The 21,804-nt window shown below is 39.9% G+C and overlaps 1 protein-coding gene and 1 long non-coding RNA gene across 2 annotated transcripts in view; one reads left to right on the top strand and one right to left on the bottom strand.

Moving 5' to 3' along the window:
• The window catches only part of prkci (protein kinase C, iota), a 46,099-nt gene that overhangs the window by 10,537 nt on the left and 13,758 nt on the right, over window positions 1-21,804 (top strand). Inside the window, exons 2-10 of the mRNA XM_047367547.1 lie at window positions 8,173-8,294; window positions 11,227-11,316; window positions 14,649-14,699; window positions 15,667-15,752; window positions 16,042-16,179; window positions 16,266-16,320; window positions 17,761-17,816; window positions 18,648-18,824; window positions 20,465-20,562. Coding sequence (XP_047223503.1) covers window positions 8,173-8,294; window positions 11,227-11,316; window positions 14,649-14,699; window positions 15,667-15,752; window positions 16,042-16,179; window positions 16,266-16,320; window positions 17,761-17,816; window positions 18,648-18,824; window positions 20,465-20,562 — 873 coding nt within the window. The remainder of the gene's footprint in view (window positions 1-8,172; window positions 8,295-11,226; window positions 11,317-14,648; window positions 14,700-15,666; window positions 15,753-16,041; window positions 16,180-16,265; window positions 16,321-17,760; window positions 17,817-18,647; window positions 18,825-20,464; window positions 20,563-21,804) is intronic.
• The window catches only part of LOC124869600, a 46,534-nt gene that overhangs the window by 19,971 nt on the left and 4,759 nt on the right, over window positions 1-21,804 (bottom strand). The window lies entirely within an intron of this gene.

Here is a 21,804-nt window from a genome sequence, read left to right as displayed (position 1 = left end):
ATTAGTCGTTTTGTATTGCTAATGTCAGTAGATTCATCCAGTACTAATGAGAACACATGACTTCTTCTTACAGCATTGTCAACATCTTCTACAAGTGTACTTGCAATGGCTTGGTGCATTTCTAACAATCCTTTTTCATTTATGTAACTACCATAGCTTGATGTTTCTGTGTTAAGCTTTTTAAAAACGGGACACTCCATGTCTTTCATAAATTTAACCAGATGACAAAAGTTTGCTTTGGGTAATTCGTTTTCGGCAATAAAGTAAGCAGTTTTTAGAAGCCCCTTTGTTTCCTCGTCACACTGTGACTGCGCTTCTTCAATAGCTTTAGCCATCACGTTTTTTGCTGAATCTGTCTCGTGTTTTCTTTTCACTGCAGCTGTATGAGAAACGCCATCTGAGTGGCGGCGCAAAGTTGATGTTTTATAGCACCGGCTCATAAAAGGCACAGCACCCTACATTTTACAAATGGAACAGTTCATTTCACCATTATTATGTTCAAGCCATGGGTATATTTTGAGCCAGTTGGCTTGAAACTTGTCTTTGGATGGCTTCATAAAGTTACCAGCGCTACCTGTATGAGAATCCAGAGGTTTTGGGTCACTCCCGACATCACTGGCTTCAGCGCAGCCTCCAGCCGTGAGTTTTTCTTGAGGTGTTTTTTTGGGAGCGGGTTCCCCTTCAGCTGATGTAACATTCGATTTGTGTTTTAACCAACGGTCCATGTTTAACCGCACATTTACCTTAATCCTACAATTGTTGCAAGAGGGATAAAGCGAGAGCGGAGAGAGCTGGTATCCTGAGAGAAAAGGAGCACGCCCGATTGGCGCACGCGCCAAGTGACGGTGGTGCAAACGTCCACGTCCTTACATTTCGCTGATTCCATGCGGGAATGTCCCGCATTATAAGACCTATATTTGCGGCAATTAAAAATGTAATGCGCAATACCTGCAATCCCGCTGCAAATTTCAGGTCCTGAGCTCTATAGCCAATTAAGAGTCTCGCTTGATGTTAGCTTAGTGAAACACTCCAGAAATATGTTTTAATGAGTTTGGGGTTTTCTACTTTTTTAGTTCTGCTTTACAACTTGTCAAACTAGTTCTGCATTTGCTGTACCCTTAGCAGAGTCTGAGGAAGTTGCTAGAAGCACCTGAAAGCTGGCTAAAATGTAACTATAGTATTTATTGAGACTTGGCTCCGGTTACTTTTGACGCAGCTGAAAGGCTTTTTTTCCCCAGATGATCTGCTGTGTCTGCGTTTGAACCGTACTCTGTGATTGTGCGCGTTCTGTTGTCTGACGTGTTCAAAGCTGCAGGACAGAATGAAGAGCCTCTATGGTGGACCTGAAGGTGGGATCAGAGTGTTGTATCTAGTTGCCAGTCCCCCCTCCTTCCCCTCCCTGCCAGGCAGTGATTAACACCATCAGGAAAGAGGAAGCAGGTTAGAAAATAGAGGGAGGGAGAAGCGAGCATTAGGTCGACTCTTAACATGAGCGTGTTATTGCTCAGAGTGCTTTATTTGTTCTACATGCATGATTTCCAACCATCCAGCCATTTTAATATCTGCTGTGTGGAAGATTTATTACCAAGACAAGTTATTTCACATGCTCTCCATTATGGTGAAATTCGATTATAAGCTAATAAATCATTACCTGTTGTATATTTATGTGCTTATTGCGGGCATGGATTTACCCTTTACTGACCTTACATACTCTGTGCTCAGATTGGACGCTACATGTCCTTGAAAAAGTGTTAGTTTTTACCGTCCCCCTCTAAAGCTCTCAAGATGATGAAAAACAAACTCAGTCTTAATGATGGCAGTAAAGCCAGTAAGAGATCTTTCTCCTGGTGGTCATTCCAGATTTTCCAAGACAGATTTCACACAATATCCTTTTTTTATTCCCATCTGTTTGCTGAATTTGCTCATTTTAATCCCAGTCATTCTTGATGCCGCACTCAGCCATTTATAAAGTGTCGCCTGCAGACCTGTAAAAGCTTGCATGTACCACCCCCATCCTCTCTCTTATGGTTGTAAACTGTGGGAGCCTAGAGCGTTGCCATCAGATGACACCAGTCCTCCTGCTGTCATAGGGAAGTAAGAGATAAATGATTTCTTACTCGGGTTGATGCTTTAGTGTCAGTTTTATCTCTAGGAGGAGGTCTTAGTTTAGATTCTGTTAGATAATGGTTAATTTTATAGCAAACCTATTTTATCTTTCCTTATACTCATCTAATTTAGAGACTTTAAGACTTGTTTTTGGTGAGTTCCCATCAGAAGAACCTTCAAATTAAAACAGGGCGTTGCAACCTTTTACCACTTTTTGTCCCTAAGGTTGAAATTTGTTGTTCTGTCTGTATTTCATTGAATGAAGTTGAGAATTAGTAATTGGACCAAAGCGTCTTTGGATCCAGGAAAATATAGAATCTGTAGGATTTTCCCTGGATAAGTATGGAAAGAGACAATAGATGGAAAAATCTCTATATTTCCAGACTTTATCCTCCATCCTGTTGTCTAAACCACTGGTCGAATGCAAAGGTAGTTTTGGTACATCGCAAGACCAAAAAAATAAAATAAAATAAAAATCACCATCATCATTTATGACACCACCTTGATTTACGCCAGCTACTGGAAAACTAGCAGAGCCGACCAGTACTGAGTAGCCAGTTAGCCTCCAGTTTAATAATAATAAACTTAAGAAAGGGTTTAAAATGAGTGGAGGATCTGGACCCAGCAAGAAGCAAAAAACCTACAACTTCCATACAGTATGAGAGGAGGACGTTTTTTCCACAATGTCATACTCAAGGTGCGTTTGCCTCATCTGTCAGTCTTCTGTTGCTATTCCGAAGAATGGAAATGTGGAGCGGCGTTTTCGGACTGTTCATAAAAACCATGACATTCTGGAACCTACTTGCAGAGGAAAAATAGCCCAACATGAGGAAATGTGCTACCTCGTTGACTGCATTATTTGGCTCCACTTATTTATGCGAGTCAGCGTTTTCTGACATGAAGATGATAAAGTCCAAATATCGTTCCACCATGACTGATGATCATCTGGAAGCGTGCTTGAGGCTGGCTATTAGCAGTTATTTAACATGTTATGTGAAGAGATGTAAAGTCAGGTATCGTTTGTTTTTGTTTTTTTTATCAAACACAAATAGCTTAGATTTGGTCACATTTTATTTAAAGAATACACAACAAGAACAATAAAGAATACGCAATATATGAATAAAAAATATACATCAATTCAATTCAAAGATACTTTATTGATCCCCGAGGGGAAATTAGAATTCCAGTAAAACCCATCCAAACATACATCATGACACAAGACAAGGGGGGACGGGTCACCGAGGCTTTGCTGCCCACTCACAGGCGCTGCCCTTGCTAGATGAGATAAGAGGCCACATTAGGTAAGTAGAGGGAAAAAAATCATATTTCACACTTTATCCTTAGCAGGATACAGTTTGAGATTGCAAAAAACCTCAGCACAAAGAAGCAACAGTTGACAAAACAACATAATGCCGGGAACGGTGAAGGTGGTGTGAGGGGGTGCATATGTTTATCTTGAGCATGTGTGTGTGTGCTTGTGAGTGTGTGCAAGTAAGTCCATGAAGCACTGTCACAGAGGCCATTGTCCTTGATGGTACGTTGGAATGTTCATCAACTGGCCACAAAGTTCTGAGCAGGTCCACAGATGTTCTCAGGGAAGGGAGGGTGCAGAGGGAGCAGAGCGTCATGTTTACATAACTTCCAGGAGAAGTTGAAGATAGCCAGCCATCAAGGCTGTGCAGGGGTGCCAGATTCAGAAAAACAATAATTATTTGGGTTAGGCTGACTCTTAATTTTCCGTCAGCCTTGAGAGTCTCGCTGGTGCTTCTCAAAGGCGAATCCAAATAGCCAAATTCCTGGTCTTTCGCCAGATCCGAGCGAACAACTTTATCCAAGATTTATCCAATTTCACCCCTGAGTCCAGGAACCGCAACCTGCCTGCGATCCTAAGGATCACATCCAGTCTGCGATTCAACTCACGTAACATCTCAGTCTGAGTGTTGATCGCTCTGAAGATCCCATCACACATGCCAGGCAGCCTTACAATGGCCAGAACAGCTGCTGACACTCTCCGAATTTCTCGATATGCCAGGTAACCGCTGACTCCAAAAAGCAGAAATCCTGATATCAAACATCCAATTATATACATATCTTCCACATCCTCAACTGACATTATCGACAAACACACAATCCTCCACTTCTGCCAGGAGTCCATCGTGTATCCAGAGAAAAACCCCTGGTCTAAACCATCCATCCATCGATTGTTCTGAATGTTGTTTTTGGAGAGGTGTCATGAAAAATGTGTAACCCTGTCGATGGGACAGTGGGCCACAACTGGAATTGTATTTATAAAGCTATTGCTTCTGATTCATTGTATATTTACCGTGTGACTGTCTGTCTTGCTCTCTTTTTGCCTTTCTTGATCTTATTTCGCTGGTATTTCTTTCATTTTCGTCATGCTGGATAGATGAATAAATGCTGTGGTGATGAACTCGTAGACTGTGACTCACAGGCAGCAATGTATTTTCTTTGAGAGTCTGAAGCACAGATGATGGGAGTGTTTGAATGTTTTTCTTCAGTATGGGTGTGTGCTGCTGGTATAAAACATTAATAAATTACCTATGAAAAAGCCTAGCTTTGGTTGTTTTAAGCTCCTAAATGCTACCTGTTTCCGGGCCTAATGCCCAGACAAATGTTTTCATATCACTTTTACCCTCATTTTTTCAATTGTTCTCTGACATTTTAAACCAGATATGTTGCCCATAAATTCTGAATAAAGAAAAAGAGGATGGATAATGAGGTTTAATCTATTCAATAATTATTTTAGTTATCCTAACTGATTGCTTTAATATCTCTGAATAAAACCTTCATACTTAATACCACAGGATTTGTGCTGGCACTGTGCCCTGTCCAAAACCATAGATTTTATAAAATATGATATTATATTTATAGGTGAAAGCAGATATTTAAATACACTGTATTAAGATTTGTTCTCACTGTCTGGCATTTAATCAGACTAAACATTTCCATTTTAGTCTTGAGTCAGGATTACTGAAATTATTTCTATTCGCTAAATGTCAAAAAAAAAAAGCCAAAATCCAGATGTTGATGTCATGCTTCCAGTGGGTTAATCCTCATAAATGGAGACCCACCTGTGGATGTATTTTCAATTCAAAAATGCTTTAATAATCCCAAAAGGAAATTAAAAGTTGTTATAGCTCATATTATGAAGGTTTCCTCAAAGAGCTGTTGTAGATGCTGATGGCTGTGGACAGGAAGGATCTCCTGTAGCGCTCCGTCTTACAGCAGATCTGAAGAAGCCTCTGACTGAAGACACTCTGTTGTTGTAGGACAGTCTGATGAAGAGGATGCTCAGGATTCTCCATAATGTTCATTTTATGAAGAATCCGTCTTTCCACAATGATCTCCAGAGGTTCCAGAGGAGTCCCCACAACAGAGCCAGCCTTCTTTATCAGCTTGTTGAGCTTTTTTAAGTCCCTGGCTCTGATGCTGCTTCCCCAGCAGATGATGGCAGAAGAGATCACACTCTCCACAACAGACTTATAGAAGATATGCAGCATCTTGCTGGAAACACCAAAGGACCTAAGCTTCCTCAAGAAGTACAGTCTGCTCTGTCTCTTGTAGATGGCTTCACAGTTGGTTCTCCACTCTAGTCTGTTGTCCAGGTGAACACCGAGGTATTTATACTCCTCCACCACCTCCACTTCTTCTCCCATGATGGAAATAGTTTTTGACTTATTCCTGCTTCTCTTAAAATCTACCAATCATCTCCTTTGTTTTAGTCACGTTCAAAATGAGATGATTGTTTCCACACCATGCCACAAAGTGGTCCACCACCTTCCTGTACTCAGCTTCTTGTCCATCTCTGATCCACTCCACGACTGCAGAATCATCCGAGTATTTCTGCAGATGACAGGAGTCTGTCTTGTACTGGAAGTCTGAGGTGTACAGAGTGAAAAGGAATGGTGAGAGTACAGTCCCCTGTGGTGCTCCTGTGCTGCTGACTACTTGGTTAGACTCACAACCCTTCAGTCTCACAAACTGTGGTCTGTTTGTCAGGTAGTCTTTGATCCAGGAGATTATTGAGGCCTCCACCTGAGTCTTTTGGAGTTTCTGACAAAGCAAATCAGGTTGGATTGTATTAAATGCACTGGAGAAATCAAAGAACATGATCCTCACAGTGCTGCTGGCTTTGTCCAGATGACAGTGGGTTTGTTGAAGCAGGTGTATGATGGCATCTTCAACTCCAACTCCACAGCGATAAGCAAACTGATGGGGGTCCTGATGGTTTACTGTTTGGTTACTCAGGTGGGCCAACAGTAGTCTCTCTAGGACCTTCATGATGTGAGATGTCAGGGCAACAGGTCTATAGTCATTGAGGACTGATGGATGAGTTTTCTTTGGTACCAGAACAAGACGGGAGGTCTTCCACAACACCGGAACCTTCTTCTGGGCCAGGCTAAGGTTGAAGAGGTGCTGCAGAATCCCACAGAGCTGCTCTGCACAGGCCTTCAGGACTCTAGGGCTGACATGATCTGGACCTGCAGCCTTATTCCGATTCAGTCTCTCCAGTTGTCTCTTCACTTGACTTCTTGAGACACACAGGTGGAAGGGGGAAGCAAAGGAAGCATCAGCATCTTCTGATATGGTTGAAGGCAAACATGTAGAAGCAGAAGGGTCTAGGGCTGAGGTGGAAGATAAAAGGTTTGAGGTGTTACTGGACAGCTGTGGGTCCTGTGGGTCAAAGGAGGGTGGAATGTCTGTTTGGCTGTGAGCAGGAGAGGAGGATGCTGACCTTGTTTCTGAGCTGAACTTATTAAAGAATGTGTTTAGTTCATTGGCTCTGTCCAGACCTCCATCGGTCTGATCATCCTTCTGCTTGAAGCCTGTGATCTTCTTCATCCCTGTCCACACATCTCTGATATTGTTTTGCTGGAGCTTGCTCTCCAGCTTCTTCTTGTACACCTCCTTGCTGTCTCTTATCTTGACTTTAAGTTGCTTCTTTAAACTCCTCAATAATTTTCTGTCTCCCTCTCTGAAGGCTCTTTCTTTCTTGTTAAGCAGGTCCTTCAGGTCACTGGTGATCCAAGGTTTGTTATTGGGGAAGCATCTCACGGTTCTGGTGGGGATGATGTTATCCACACAGAAGTTTATATAGTTGGTTACACACTCAGTCATGGCACTGATGTCCTCTCCATGTGGCTGGCACAGTGCGTCCCAGTCTGTAGCCTCAAAGCAACCTTGCAGAGCTTCTTCAGCTTCCTGTGACCATTTTCTCACAGTCCTCTTTATTACAGGTTGCCTCTGAACAATGGGCTTATATTTCGAGCAGAGAAAAACAAGATTGTGATCTGATTTGCCTAGAGGAGGTCTTGCTGTAGAGATGTATGAGTCCTTGACATTTGCATAAAACAAATCCAACGTTTTGTTTTCTCTGGTAGAGCAGCTGACAAACTGTTGAAACATTAAGGACAATGCATCAAACCTATTACGTCTTTGTGTGACATCCTGTAAAATCTTAAATAAGTTGGGCAAGATTACCCGAAGAGCATAGAAAAGCATTTTATTTGGAGGGTGCAGAGCTGAAAAGGTGTGTGAGCATAGTGGCCTACAAACCAAACTGATACACCAATTCTGTCAGGAGGAATGGGCCAAAATTACAGCAAACTAAGAGAAGATTGTTTCATCTAATGCAAACAGTTTAAAAGGCCAGTCTACTAAATACTAGGAATGTGTATATATAAACTTGAATATGAAGAAAGTAAAAGATAAGCTCTGAAAAATGCTTTCTCTTTGGTCTGGCTGGTCTAGTTAGAGGTATTTTTATGCAGTTAAGTAAATATCTGGTAGTATTACTATGTTTTAACACTTTGTCACAACCAGAGAACCAGAGTTTGCCTGTTAGTGATCTAAATGTTTCTATCACGTTAAAGCAAACTTATTTAAGTTATTTTTTCCAAATTAAACGAACATTGGCAAACAATTGTTATTTTTATTTTTTTTAACTTTTGTCTATGCCAGCATTTATGCTGCAGCTGATCGCATGTACGTGATTGTGTTCAAAGCATTGCCATAAATCATAGTGTTTCCTTTTTTTTCTTGCAGGGACATCATGATCACACATTTTGAACCGTCCATCTCTTATGAGGGCCTGTATGGTGAGGTGAGGGACATGTGCTCAATGGACAATGACCAGCTCTTCACCATGAAGTGGATCGATGAGGAAGGTACGTTTGCCTTCCTCTGCAACAATGAGATTGCAACAACAGAAGCTGATGCTGCTGTTTTGATAAAGCCGATGTTTATGTAGGTTGTGGGCAAATTTGCTTGCAGGCGGCGCCAAGTGTTCATATAACCGCTAGTTTATCTAACGACACACATCCTTGTTCTCTGACTGAAGTGATGATTCTCTTCTAAGCTAAGAGGTGCACAGCTCTTGTATTCAGTTCTGTTAGTCAGGCAGCAATAAAGGCGTCTTAGGAAAGATTGAGCCATCAGATCGTTCAGCCCAGGAGAAGGTCAGCCTCCCAAAACTCATTAGACTCAGACTAACTCCCACTTGTAGCCTCCCTCATATAATTAGTGGAGTCATTAGTGTGTCAGCAATAAACGACACTTGGTGATCCTTCCTAAGTAAATAGTAAAGAGGCTGTCCTTACTACTGCCTTATTCATCAAAACCACTTTCATACATATGTGCTATGTGAGCTTTAGTCATTGTCATGAGGATCACAAATGTTTCCAAAATTATTCATTTACACGAAGAGCAACAAAATACAGGTACATATTATTAAATTAGAATATCATTGTTTTTTGTTTTTTTATTTCGGTAATTCAATAAAACAATTAAACAGTATAGATGCATTAACCACAGTGATCTAATTCAAGCATTTTTTTCCTGTTATTTTTGATGATTATAGCGTTCAGCTAACAGAAAATAATATTGCGTAAGACCAGTAAAAAAAGATGAATACAGAGTTATCAGCCTACTGAGAAGCATGTTCCTGTGCTATACAGTATATTCACTTGCTTCTATACTTTCCCTTCAGACTCTGGGACTTGATTTCCAAATAAAATGTAAATTTTAATTTAATCTAAATAGCAATCGAGTCCTTTCCTCCATAGATCAGAGTAGATTTTTTTTTCTCTCATTTATGAGTGCATTAAAATAAAATGGGACAGTTTCTGTCCATGTCCTGGATATGTTGGTGTCTTTCAAGTAGTGACTGAAGCCCCACTCCACGCCTTGTGAGTCTGAAAATGTGATCCCCTTTTTCTTGAGCAGATTTTCCCACCACAGCTTTTTCTTTCACTCAACTTTCTGTTAAAATACTTAGCAATCAAGTTTCAAGCCTTGCTCTCCTTGTAAAGGATGTCAATGTCTGTCTTCAGGACACTTGGTAGTCTTTCCCATGATTGTGTTGGCTATAAAATGATATTCGGCATAAAAATCTTTTTTACTGGTCCTATGTGGTATTTAAAATTTCTGAGAAAATAAATCTTGGATTTTTATTAAGTTTATGCCATAGAAAGAATAAATATAAAGAAACAATTGATCTCTATTACTCTGTGTATTATTATACAGGAGTGTCTTTTTTTAGTATTGAAATAACCTTTCAGTGATAATAATTTAAATGTACCTATAGCTGTTGTTTTGCCATTGTTGGAGAAAAAAAACTACCAGAAAATCATGTTTTTTTTTTTTTTATTCTCTAAGAGCAGCCGAGCTTTTCTTTCTCTGTTGTCTGTCCTACACAGCTGACTGACATTTCACACAAACTGTGGGTGGGGACATTGACTGCTGTTCTGCACTTTTTCTTGCACGTCACTATAACCAGTTTAAACCACAGAGGAGCAGTGTGTTGGGGAAAATCTATGGTTTCTTAAAAACAGTTCATCTCTGCTTCATAGCAGAAAAAAAATGTAGCAATAAGACAACAGAGGTGATTAAATGATTCATTCATTGCTGGCTGTGCATGCTTACTGTGTCCCTGTCCTAGTAAATAAGGAACACAGATCCTGAATTGTAATAAAAAGCAAAACAGGCGCCTGTTGAATGTCACATACTTGCAATTAGTCAAACATTAACGTACAGGCACAGTTTTTACAGTATGTGTCACAGTTTCTGTTCTTGTGCTAGTTACGCTATCAGCAGTTTGTCATCATGAGTTGCGCTCTGAGACTCAGTAGCTGTTGTGTCACCTGGCTTTTCCTGTTAGGGGAAAGTCAGGCGTCTGAATGTCTGAGTGGCATTTTTGACGTTTTCACCAAGTAAAATGAAACTGAAACATTTACTGCAGTCTGACACAAACACACTTGATTTTGTGAGATCCTTATACATACAACCCACTGTGCATCCTCCTGCCGCATATGATGAGTAACCTGGGGGATGTTTATTTCCTCAATACAGAAAGTGTTTCTAATGTTGAAAGATGTTGCTTTAAATCTGGACTGGACTGCCAGGGGGCTACAGATTTATGCACCAGTACTCGGTCTGCTTTGTTTGCTGGCATATACATTTTATGAGTCCACTGAGAGGCCGTGGAAAACATAAATGGTTAGCTGGAACTAGCTAAAAAAAAAATAGAAATAAGTACAATACTGAGAAACGCCCTGTGTAAACATTTTTCTTGGAGAGAAGCTGATGCCTGCCCCAAGCAGGAAGATTAACAAGAAAACGACCTCGGAGATGAGTGAAGCACAGATCCACCAAACTGTGAAGGTCACATCAGACGTTTATGAGTGCATTATTAAAAGTATTTTTTGTCTTTGATACATGGAGTTAAAATTTGCTTTGAAATATAGAGTTTTTATAAATCTGAAAAATGTACTTCATACTCAGGAGGCTCAGTCTTAAAAGCATCAGAACCACTCATTCATTATATGCATAAAGTTTGATGGTGATTAGAAACAGTTTCTGTTCTTCCCTTGTTGCCCAGAAAAATGTTTTGGGTGTGGAGTCAGAGCTTTAATGGTTGAACAGGAAGAAAAAACTTGAACCTAAGTTACAAACTGGCTCTGGAACCACTGTGGTTTTACTTAAAATGCTCCAATTACTGTGTGGTTTTATGTTATTAATCTTGAATGGTCTCTCGAATCTTCATTGGTCTCTTGAGCAATGTATGCGTATATACTAATATTATATCTCTGCTGTCATCAGGTGACCCCTGCACCGTGTCATCTCAGCTGGAATTGGAAGAAGCTCTTCGCCTTTATGAACTTAACAAAGACTCCGAGTTGACCATCCACAGTGAGTTTTACACTAACAAGATTTATAACCAGCCTAATGTACACACACACACACGTGCACACACACACACTTGGAGGATTTGTCTGAGTGGATGTTAGTCTGTCAGACTTCTTCTTTGTACAGAAACAAGTTAGTCAATTATTAAGCATCTGTACGTGTTCACATGTTGCCAATTTACCGCAGCGGGAGAGGAACTATATTGTTTCCAACTTGTGGCAGAGGAACACGCCTATTTAAGTCTTGATGGTAGGCCGTGCCATGCGACGCATGCATGAGGAGCGGGGAGGAGGAGAACACTCAAGTTAATCTTTTTAAATTTATTTCCTAAAAAACGTTGGAGAGCAAAATGGGAAATCAACTGTGGTGTTATCCCCTTGTACGGAAGCTCGTATGGGCCACACTCAAATTTATCTGCTGCTTTATGTGCACACTTCAAGTAAAGCATGTCGATACACACCCCCACCATCCGAAGACCAGATCCTAGGGGAAACACTACAGAGGATATAGACCCTCAACTTCACCCTGTTTCCAATAAGCTGCCAACATTTCCAACTCCCACTTGTTCCATAACAGTCAACCCTCAAAAGGTTAAAACGGCGCAACTTTGCTGATGTCTGCTCTGGTGGGCTCCTGGTCAGTTTACCTCTGCTGCGGGTCCGAATGGAAGTTGGGTACAACAGAACCAAAAGTGCAGAAGTACAAGAGAACTGTATGAAGTGTAGCTCTCTTTCTAATACCCTGAACAAACAGCCAAAATGTCATGTAGAAAATAGCTTCTTACACCTTTTGTGTAAGAAGCTCTGGCTCAGAACAGTGTTGTAATTAGTGCGACCTGGTCATGCTTAGGTATGGTTTAATCATGCTTGGGTAAAAGGTTAGATTAGTGACGTTGTTTGACCAGTAGACAATTCTGATCACCTGATTTACTATTTACACACGTGGACAAATTTGTTGGTACCCCTCGTTTAATGAAAGAAAAACCAACAATGGTCACAGAAATTACTTGAATCTGACAAAGGTAATAATGAATAAAAATTCTATGAAAATGAACAAATGAAAGTCAGACATTGCTTTTCAAACATGCTTCAACAGAATTATTTAACAAAATAAACTCATGAAGCAGGCCTGGACAAAAATGATGGTACCACTGAAAATAATGTGACCAAAGGGACATGTTAAACCAATGTGTGTCCATTAATTAGCATCACAGGTGTCTACATTCCTGTAATCAGTCAATGGGCCTATATGCAGGGCTACAGGTAGTCACTGTGCTGTTTGGTGACATGGTTTGTACCACACTCAACATGGACCAGAGGAAGCGAAGGAAAGAGTTGTCTAAGGAGATGAGAAAGTAAATTATAGACAAGCATGTTAAAGGTAAAGGTTATAAGACCATCTCCAAGCAGCTTCATGTTCCTGTGACCACACAGTTGCAGATATTATTCAGAAATGTAAGATCCATGGGGCTGTAGCCAACCTCCCTGGACGCGGCCGCAGGAGGAAAATTGATGACAAAACAAAGAGACGGATAATACGAACGGTAACAAAAGAGCCCAGAAAAACCTCTGAAGAGATTAAAGGTGAACTTCAAGCTCAAGGAACATCAGCGTCAGATCGCACCATCTGATGTTGTTTGAGGCAAAGTGGACTTAATGGGAGACCGAACACTGTCCCTACTGTGAAACATGGAGGAGGCTCCGTAATGTTCTGGGGCTGCTTTGCTGTATCTGGTACAGGGTGTCTTGTATCTCTGCAGGGTATAATGAAATCTCAAGAATATCAAGGGATTCTAGAGAGAAATGTGCTGCCCAATGTCAAAAAGATGGTCTCAGTCGCAGGTCATGGGTCTTACAGCAGGATAATGACCCAAAACACACAGCTAAAAACACCCAAGAATGGCTAAGAGGAAAACATTGGACTATTCTGAAGTGGCCTTCTATGAGCCCTGATCTAAATCCTGTTGAGCATCTTTGGAAGGAGCTGAAACATGTCGTCTGGAAAAGGCATCATTCAAACCTGAGACAACTGGAGCAGTTTGGTCATGAGGAGTGGTCCAAAATACCTGCTGAGAGGTGCAGAAATCTCATTGACAGTTATAGGAATCGTTTGATTGCAGTGATTGCCTTAAAAAGTTGTGCAACAAAATATTAAGTTAAGGGTACCATCATTTTTGTCCAGGCTTGTTTCATGAGTTTATTTTTAAAATAATTCTGTTGAAGCATGTTTGAATAGCAATGCCTGACGTTCATTTGTTCATTTTCATATAATTTTCATTCATTGTTACCTTTGTCAGATTCAAGTTATTTCTGTGACCATTGTGGGTTTTTCTTTCATTAACCGAGGGGTACCTACAAATTTGTCCACGTGTGTACATGTCATGTCTAGTTTAATTTTTGTATTTGTAATTTAAGCTAAATTAGAGATATAGCTAAAATGTTTAAATTGAAAAAGTGGTCGCTGCTGGTAGTTTTAAATATGCGTTATTATATAAACATATAAACCAGAAATTTATCTGTGAATCACAATCAATGTGAAAATCTAGCGAGTGGGTTGTGGTTTCCTTGTCACTTTGCCTTTTCATGTCCCAGCATGTTATCTTTAGGACTATTTTTGAATGCGGACTGCAACATGAAGCATCAAAAGACTGTTAATGCTCCAGTGACCTGTAAAGACAACGTTACTTCCACTGTTGCTCATCGTCAAGCCTTAAAGCTAGTTTCCTTTACTATGTCTGAGCCTAATGTTCTTGACAAATGTTGTGGGGGTTAGTTCAGATACTGTTACGGGGTTAAGAGTTATACAGGTGGATGGCAGTATGTCATTTGGGGAAGGGAGGAACAGGGTCTGTGCTTCGTGTGAGGTTTTTAATCAAATCAGAGGTGTCGGGTCAAGAGTGCACTGGATGCCAAAGCGTTGGCAGAGGATGCATCGAGGTGGGTGGTGTTAACGGGGAAGATACGCTGGTCCCACGCCTGGGGACCACCCAGATCTGCTTGTTAGCAAGATGTGTCCCACGCCTCTCCTTTGACTCACTGCTGTAAGTGGCCTTTACAAAAGATGATTGTAGGTGTCTTTGTAAATTTCTCCAGGTAAGAAGCTTTTTCAGCCAGCAGTAAATGCTTATTAGGGCCACACTTCTGCAACACTAATTTATCTGAGCACTTCTACAGAGCTCTTTATCATTTATCGTTTACTTGCTCATTTTCCAACCAGCGCCGCTGATGCAGGAAGCAGAAAATGAAAAGCATCTGCATCATAAAGGTCTTGTATCTTTAGTGCTGTCTGATTACCTGAACGGTTAAGTTAAGTTGTGTTCTTTGCTTCTTTTCCAGTATTCCCATGTGTACCCGAGAAACCTGGCCTGCCTTGTCCAGGAGAGGACAGTGAGTTCAGCCCTTTTTTTTTTTTTTTTACGTTTAGACTTACTAAATTTGGATTTCTTTACTTGACAAGCTAAAATAAAGATTCTCAGGAATACATTTTAATTATTTTTTTAAATATCCCGAACAATTGTATGAACCATTATTAGAGTTTAGCTTCCATCTGAATGCAGAATTTTTCTTTATTCTAAATAAAAAGAATGAAGGGCTTTTTAGATTGATTTACATTCATTATATGATGCTTTTTGTCCTTGACTCGCCACGTCACCACTTTTTGTTTGTCCAACTTATTGATCATTTTTGTTTTTGTCTGGAGGATTTCTAGATAAATGCATACTAAGTTAAAGTGCCATTTCACTTGCTTTTCATTCGCTTTTTCTTTCTTTAGACACCCTTAGAAAAGAGTTCTGGTTCTTCGCTAATACAAATTATTCAGTTTTTATTTATTTATTTTATTGTTAAAAACTAAAAAAATGTGTCGTATCAAATAACATGTTTTTACAGAATTAGTATTGTGTGTGGAATAATCTATTCTAGATTTGACTAATCTGTTGTAGATTTTAAAATTTGTTAAACCTTAGTCTAAATTAGTCAAGATGTATAAGAAAATCAGTGAAATACATCTTTACCACTCTGCTAAATCAATAGTTAGCTTTAGTGTTGAGTTGTTTTCTTACTGTTAAACATAAAGATAATAAAACTCAACTAACTAAATGTTTTGCGCTTAAAACTGCTGGACAAAATCTAGAAATCTAAGTGTGATCAGTTTTACTTTTCTGTTACTGAAAAACAATCTTGCTACAACCTAAATAATATAATGGGTAATTTCTAAATGTGTTGCTTTTAACTGCTGAACTTTTAAAAACATTTCTCGCTCCAGTTGAATTGGAAATATTTAGGCATTTAAACCAGAATAAATAGTGCAGAGACACCAGTGTACATTCTGACACCAGTCTGTGTTTCTCCGTAGAGTCGATATATCGCCGTGGCGCCAGACGTTGGAGGAAGCTTTACTACGCGAGCGGTCACGCCTTTCAGGCCAAACGCTTCAACAGGGTGAGGCGGGATGCTGAGTTTAGTCTCAGGGCCTTATTTAATTTTTTTCCCCTACTCTATATTTGAGAAGTGGTGTATTTCTCGTATTTTACATGGCTATTTAACATTCCGATTCAGGTATTCAGTATATTTGCTGTGTCATGTACAACTTGGCAGCAGTCCGTTTACACATTTTGGACCTACGATTGAATAGAAACTTCTCTCAGATGTAATTTTCTGGTATATAAAACAAATAAAAGTATTTAGTGCTGACATACTTTTTTTTTTTTCTGTTGACCCTGCCATGCAGCGAGCGCACTGTGCCATCTGTACAGACCGAATCTGGGGTCTGGGGCGACAAGGCTACAAATGCATCAACTGCAAACTGCTGGTGCACAAGAAGTGCCATAAACTGGTCACAGTGGAGTGTGGCCGACCGATGATTCAGGTGAGGCGAGTCATTCCTGCTACTTGGGGGATCTGACCTTGATCAGCATGTGAATTTGCCAATACTTAATGGTGGAATCTGTCTAGGAACCAATTATGCCCGTCACATCATCGAGTCATCACGACCCGGCTGAACAGCAAGGTAACGCACACACCTTTTTTTCTACACTGTAGTTTTTTTTTTAGAAATATTGAGGTTATTCTAGACATCTGAAACATCCCCACAACGTTTAGATCTTGTTAAATCGAAACAGAGGATCAGAGACATGCAGTACTTGACGTCTTGAACACTTCCTCATCTCTACAGGCACAGCTCAGTTAATTAGATTAAATACATCCTTTACACAAATTTATAATAATAATTCAGCCAATGAAATCCTAAAAATCTTGTGTCTCAGAAAATTAGATTATCACATTAGACCAATTAAAAAATATAATATTCTAAAAAACAGAATTTGGGGTTTTTAGTAGCTGTAAGCCATGATCATTAAAATAAACATTTGAAATATACCACTGTGTAATTAAGCAATATAATATCAAAATTTTTGAAGTGAATCCCTGAAATAATCTTTTCTTGATATTCTAATTTGAGATACTTCTGTAGTATCTTCATTCTCAGTTTGTAAATTTGGCTTTTGCAGAGCTATGTGTTCAGTATTGAGAGGCTTCACAGAAACGCATTTGAGGGCTGGAAAATCCAATGTTTAACTTTGAAAATCTTCAATATTCCTGATTCTAGAACACAAACAGGGGTTACCTCTAGTTGTTTGTGTTATCCCATAATTAAACATGTTCTTTATGTTGTTTTTTTTTTTTGTGATGACATGGAAAGAGATTATCTATGTTTTTAATTCTGAGCTAAAATAATCTAACCTTGTATTAAAAATAGAAGAATGTAAGCATCTGGTGGGATTTCAGAGCCTTCAGGCAGCCATTGGCGTCAGAAGCTCAAAATGAATAAACTCACAGAGCTCGGGGCTCATTGAAAGGGCTTGATTTGAGAAGAAATTCATCTTTCATTTCCCCCGTCCATTTAAAGAGGTTGAAAGATAATAAGGAGACTAAAAAGTGAATTATGTTACCAGAATAAATTTGTCAACTGTAACTTGCTAACTAGATTTAAAAACCCCTTCAACCTGGGCTGAAAACTGACCCGTTGCTTTCTGAGGTTTATTTGGAGAACCAGATTGAAGCCTAGTCGGGTGGTTGAGAAGTTGACTGAAGTGAGACCGTTTGGGGTTGTTGAGAAGCAGTTGGGCTTCCTGCCTGGCCGTGCTGTGGAGTGCAGGCATAAAAACATTGAAATATATCACAAATAGAGGAGGGTTTTCTTTTGTTTTAATGTAAAAAAAAAAAAAAAGTAGAACAGTTTTTTGTTTTAACCACACAGTGAGAAATTTCCCAGGCACCGCAGTGAGCTGTGAACAAAATGTGTGACCGTCTCTCACCTATTTTATCTCCTCCTCTTCTCTTCTCTCCTACTTTTTTCTCCCCTCCTGCCACCCCTTCTCCTTATGTCTGTCTGTCACTCTGTCTGCCACTTTCTTCACTTGTCTTCCTCACTTTTTTTTTCTCGTTTCAGGCCCTCAGACTAAAGACTCCAGTCGAAGCTTGAATTACGATGGAGAGGAGAAAGAGGTGCGAGAGAAATCTGTTGATTGTCACTCACACGACAACTTGTCATTTTGACAGGAGATAATTTTGAACATCTTTAGGGACTTAAATTGTGAAGAAAAATTAGTCTAATCTGTAATTAAGGTAGGATTGTAGTCTCCTTGTTAATGTTGTGCATTTTGTTTACTCACTGCGGTTCTGATAGAGCGTGCAGACGTAGGCGCCCTTGCACCGCTTTGGGTATTGATTTCCTTTTGTGGAGCTAATTAAGTAACCTTTTATCACAGCTCTCAGCAACAGTGGCTGATTAATGGCTTGAGTTGGAGTTAGGGGTTACTGTAGTTTGGATCAACCAGTGGGGCTTAAGATGAGTAAAGAATAAATTAAGTTGGGGAATTTTATGGAGATACGAGGGAGATGTAGTCGACAGTTTCCATGAGAAGGACGGAGGTCGAAATGGTTTACTACTGAGATGATTACTGGAATGGAGAAATAGATTGGTGAGGAAATGATGAAGGTGGGAGCCATGTTTACAGAGAAATATGACTGTAATACAAGTGCCTAACCTAATGCAAGCTGCATGGTGGTTTTTAATAGACACATAGAAGTCATTACTAAGATTTACTCTCAAAAAGTTGCTCTGGGAGCTGCTGCAATCTCATTTACAAAGTTACCCAAAGGAAATCATCTTCCTGTCCAAACCAAATCATCAGCTCTGTCAATAGTTCACAGATGAAATTAGATTGAGAAAGGTAGATGGATCGAAATTATTTATATCCAATTGTCTCAGTTGACTTTGTAATCATCACATTAGGTTGTTTACTGTTTTGAATGATGTGATTTAACCCCCCCCAGGCACGGAGCAGCAGAGACATGGGGAAGTCTCCCACCAGCATGGGCCTGGCGGACTTTGATCTGATGCGGGTGATCGGCAGAGGCAGCTACGCCAAGGTGCTGCTGGTGCAGCTAAAGAAGACGGAGCGCATCTACGCCATGAAGGTCGTCAAGAAGGAGCTCGTCAACGACGACGAGGTATTTCATTCAGGAGGGTTTTTTTTTTTGGTTTTAACATTGTACTTATGGACGTTTGTTTTATTCCAATTAGTGTATAATAAGGAAAATTAGGTTTCTTAACCTAATTTTTACTGAGAATGTCGCAAATAAGATGCATCAAAACCCCAACACGCCAACAATAACATGACTACATAAAAAAACAAAACAGTTCTCAAATGATGCTTGTATTTATTGGGAAAAGACCGTGTCCTTGTTAGATCGCAGATTAACTGTAATTAACCATGTTTTTAGACAGTTTAGTTTCACTGACCACACCCAGCCCTGATTACATCCAGACCTTTAGGGTCAAGAAATCACCTAAATAGTCTGACAACGTGAAGTAGGTTTCAAAAATTAACACATTTTGCCCCGATTTAAAGAAGTTTAAATACAGATGGGAAAGATGTATTAAGCCATTTCTAAGGTGTTGGAACCTTCTCAGGAGTGGCCAACCTGCCAAAATTATTCCAAGAGCTCATCAGTGGCTCATCCAGGAAGTGACTAGAACCCAGAACAACATCTGAAGCTCTGCAGGCCTCAGTTAAATTTAGTATTCATGACTTAACAAGAAAGGAGATGGGGCAAAAGTTGTATTCAACCATGCATTCTGCTCTCTGCCAGAAAGTCCTGCAGAGAAATGTGCGTCCATAAATTTGTGACTTTAAACTGAAGGACACAAAACATTTTTGGAACGGTACTTTCCTTCCGTTCATAGGTATGCATTCCTGTGTGCTGGTGTGTCATATAATATCCTGATATATTATATTTAAGTGAGTGGTTTTAATGTGGTAAAATGTGAAAGGGTTCAAGTGATACTAATGCTTTTGCCAGGCACTGTATTCTCCAGTCCAAGTTATTCATTAACCATTTGGCCTTTTATGTAGTTTTTTGTATTCCTAAAAGTGAAGTGTTGCATATTACTTATTCACAACTCGTTTAGTATTGTGATAAACCATCACAAGACGGGTGTCGAGGGAGAAATTCTACATTTACGATTTCAAAACCAAAATTAACTTTAAAAAAAAATGATTTATCAGTGAAGTTTTCCTTTTAAAGCCTTTATACATAATTAACTGATTGAAAGGAAGCTGTTATTTATTGCGTAATGAACATCTGTCTCGTGCGTTTGATCATTCGTCTTCAGCATCTTGCCTGAAACACTTAGTTAACTTGACAAACCTCTTAAAAGCCATCAGTCTTTCTAAGAAGGTGTAGATAAACCATCATGTCATCAGAAATTGATCTGCCAACACATGTAGCAGCACAGGCGGCAGCAACAGGAGTAGTTTGCCTTGATTAGACGCACTTAGCATGATTGACAAATTGACAAGCGCCTCTTGATCAATGCTGAAGTGTTCAGCTGTCCCTGGCCTGATAGCGTGAACAACATCCGTGTCCAGATGTATTGTCTTCCAAACATCGATAGAGTCCTCCTGCCACTTTTCTTACCTCAGCCTTTTTTGTCACGCAGCTGGCCACCTTCCATACAACCGAACCTGAAACTTTGTTGCATGGTCGATGGGGCTATCTGCTCACTCAGCTTTTATTAGCTCAAGGATACTATGTCACAATGATCTCTGATTGACATTTGGCTGTGTCTTTGTGTGTTTCTCTTCCAGGACATCGATTGGGTCCAAACAGAAAAGCACGTCTTTGAGCAGGCCTCTAATCATCCGTTCCTGGTCGGCCTCCACTCCTGTTTCCAGACAGATAGCAGGTGAGATTGCTTCTATCGTCTGAGAGTCATCTTTGACCCTTCAGTCTGCATTGGTTGCGAAAACCACTTTTATTCTTCATCAACTCTCACAAGTTGATTATAGAACAAACAGCTTTAAACATCTCATTAAACATTGTTCAACCATTCATTACAAACTTCAAAGTGCATAAGACAAATTGAAACGTCCCAAGACATGCCAATTGACCTAAGTGACAGGTTGGGCATGGAGAGCTTTAAGTACAGAAACAGGAAAGAGAACTCTGGAGAGGCTGCTGAGATCTTCAGCTCAGTTGGGAGAATGTTGACCGGACAAAGATTAATTTTGCACTCCAAAAATCTTAGAGAAGTTGCAAGACCATTGCTGAAAAAAAGCTATTAGAAGTCCCTTTTCTCCAGTTTGCTGCTAGCCTAAATGCACCATGAAATACGGTGGTGGCAGCATTATGCTGTGGGGAGGGTGTTTTGAGCAGGGACAGGGAAGCTGGTCAGCTGGATTGAGCTAAATACCGGGTAATCCTACATGAAAATCTGTTCGAAGCTGCAAAATACATCAAACTGGAGTAGAGTTTCACTTTCTAGCAGGACAATGACCATGAGGACTAATTCATACCTCCCAGTCTGCACTACTGCCCGCTGGACCTTAAAACCTGTGTCTAATAAATGCCTGTCCCCTAGTGTCCACTAGGATTCTTTATGGACATCCACCTACAGCTTGGATACTTGTGGCGGGTCTGTGTGCGCTGACGGGTTTAATAATAGTCTCAGTCTAACATTCAGCAGAGAAAGAAACTGATGAGTCAGATCTTGAGCAAAACAACAACAAAGATTTTTATTTGTAAACGGTTTTGAAAACTATCTCTCTTTTTCCTTTTCTACTATATGTAATACTCTCTTGGACAAAATCAGACAAAATACCAATTAAACAATTTTAAGCTCGTAGGGTGACAAAATGAAATCCTTTCATTAGAGGAAACTTTAGGTTGCATGGTTTTTAGGTAGATAATGACAATTATTAATAATTTTTTACTGTGTCTGGTGTACATGTTGCTGACACTGTAAAAACATAACTAGTCCTGCAGCTAACAATTATTTTAGTGATCGAGTATTCTGTGGATTATTCTGACAATTAATTGAGTAATCAGATGCAAAAATTGGCACATTCTGCAGATCCTTCATTTAACTAAAGCTTATTTTATGAGTAATAGAAATACATTAAAGAGCAAATGCAAGTAAACCAATTCA

Source organism: Girardinichthys multiradiatus, chromosome 6, assembly GCF_021462225.1.
Source record: "Girardinichthys multiradiatus isolate DD_20200921_A chromosome 6, DD_fGirMul_XY1, whole genome shotgun sequence".
In the NCBI taxonomy this organism is placed as follows: domain Eukaryota; kingdom Metazoa; phylum Chordata; class Actinopteri; order Cyprinodontiformes; family Goodeidae; genus Girardinichthys; species Girardinichthys multiradiatus.
This window is presented reverse-complemented; position numbering and strand designations above follow the sequence as displayed.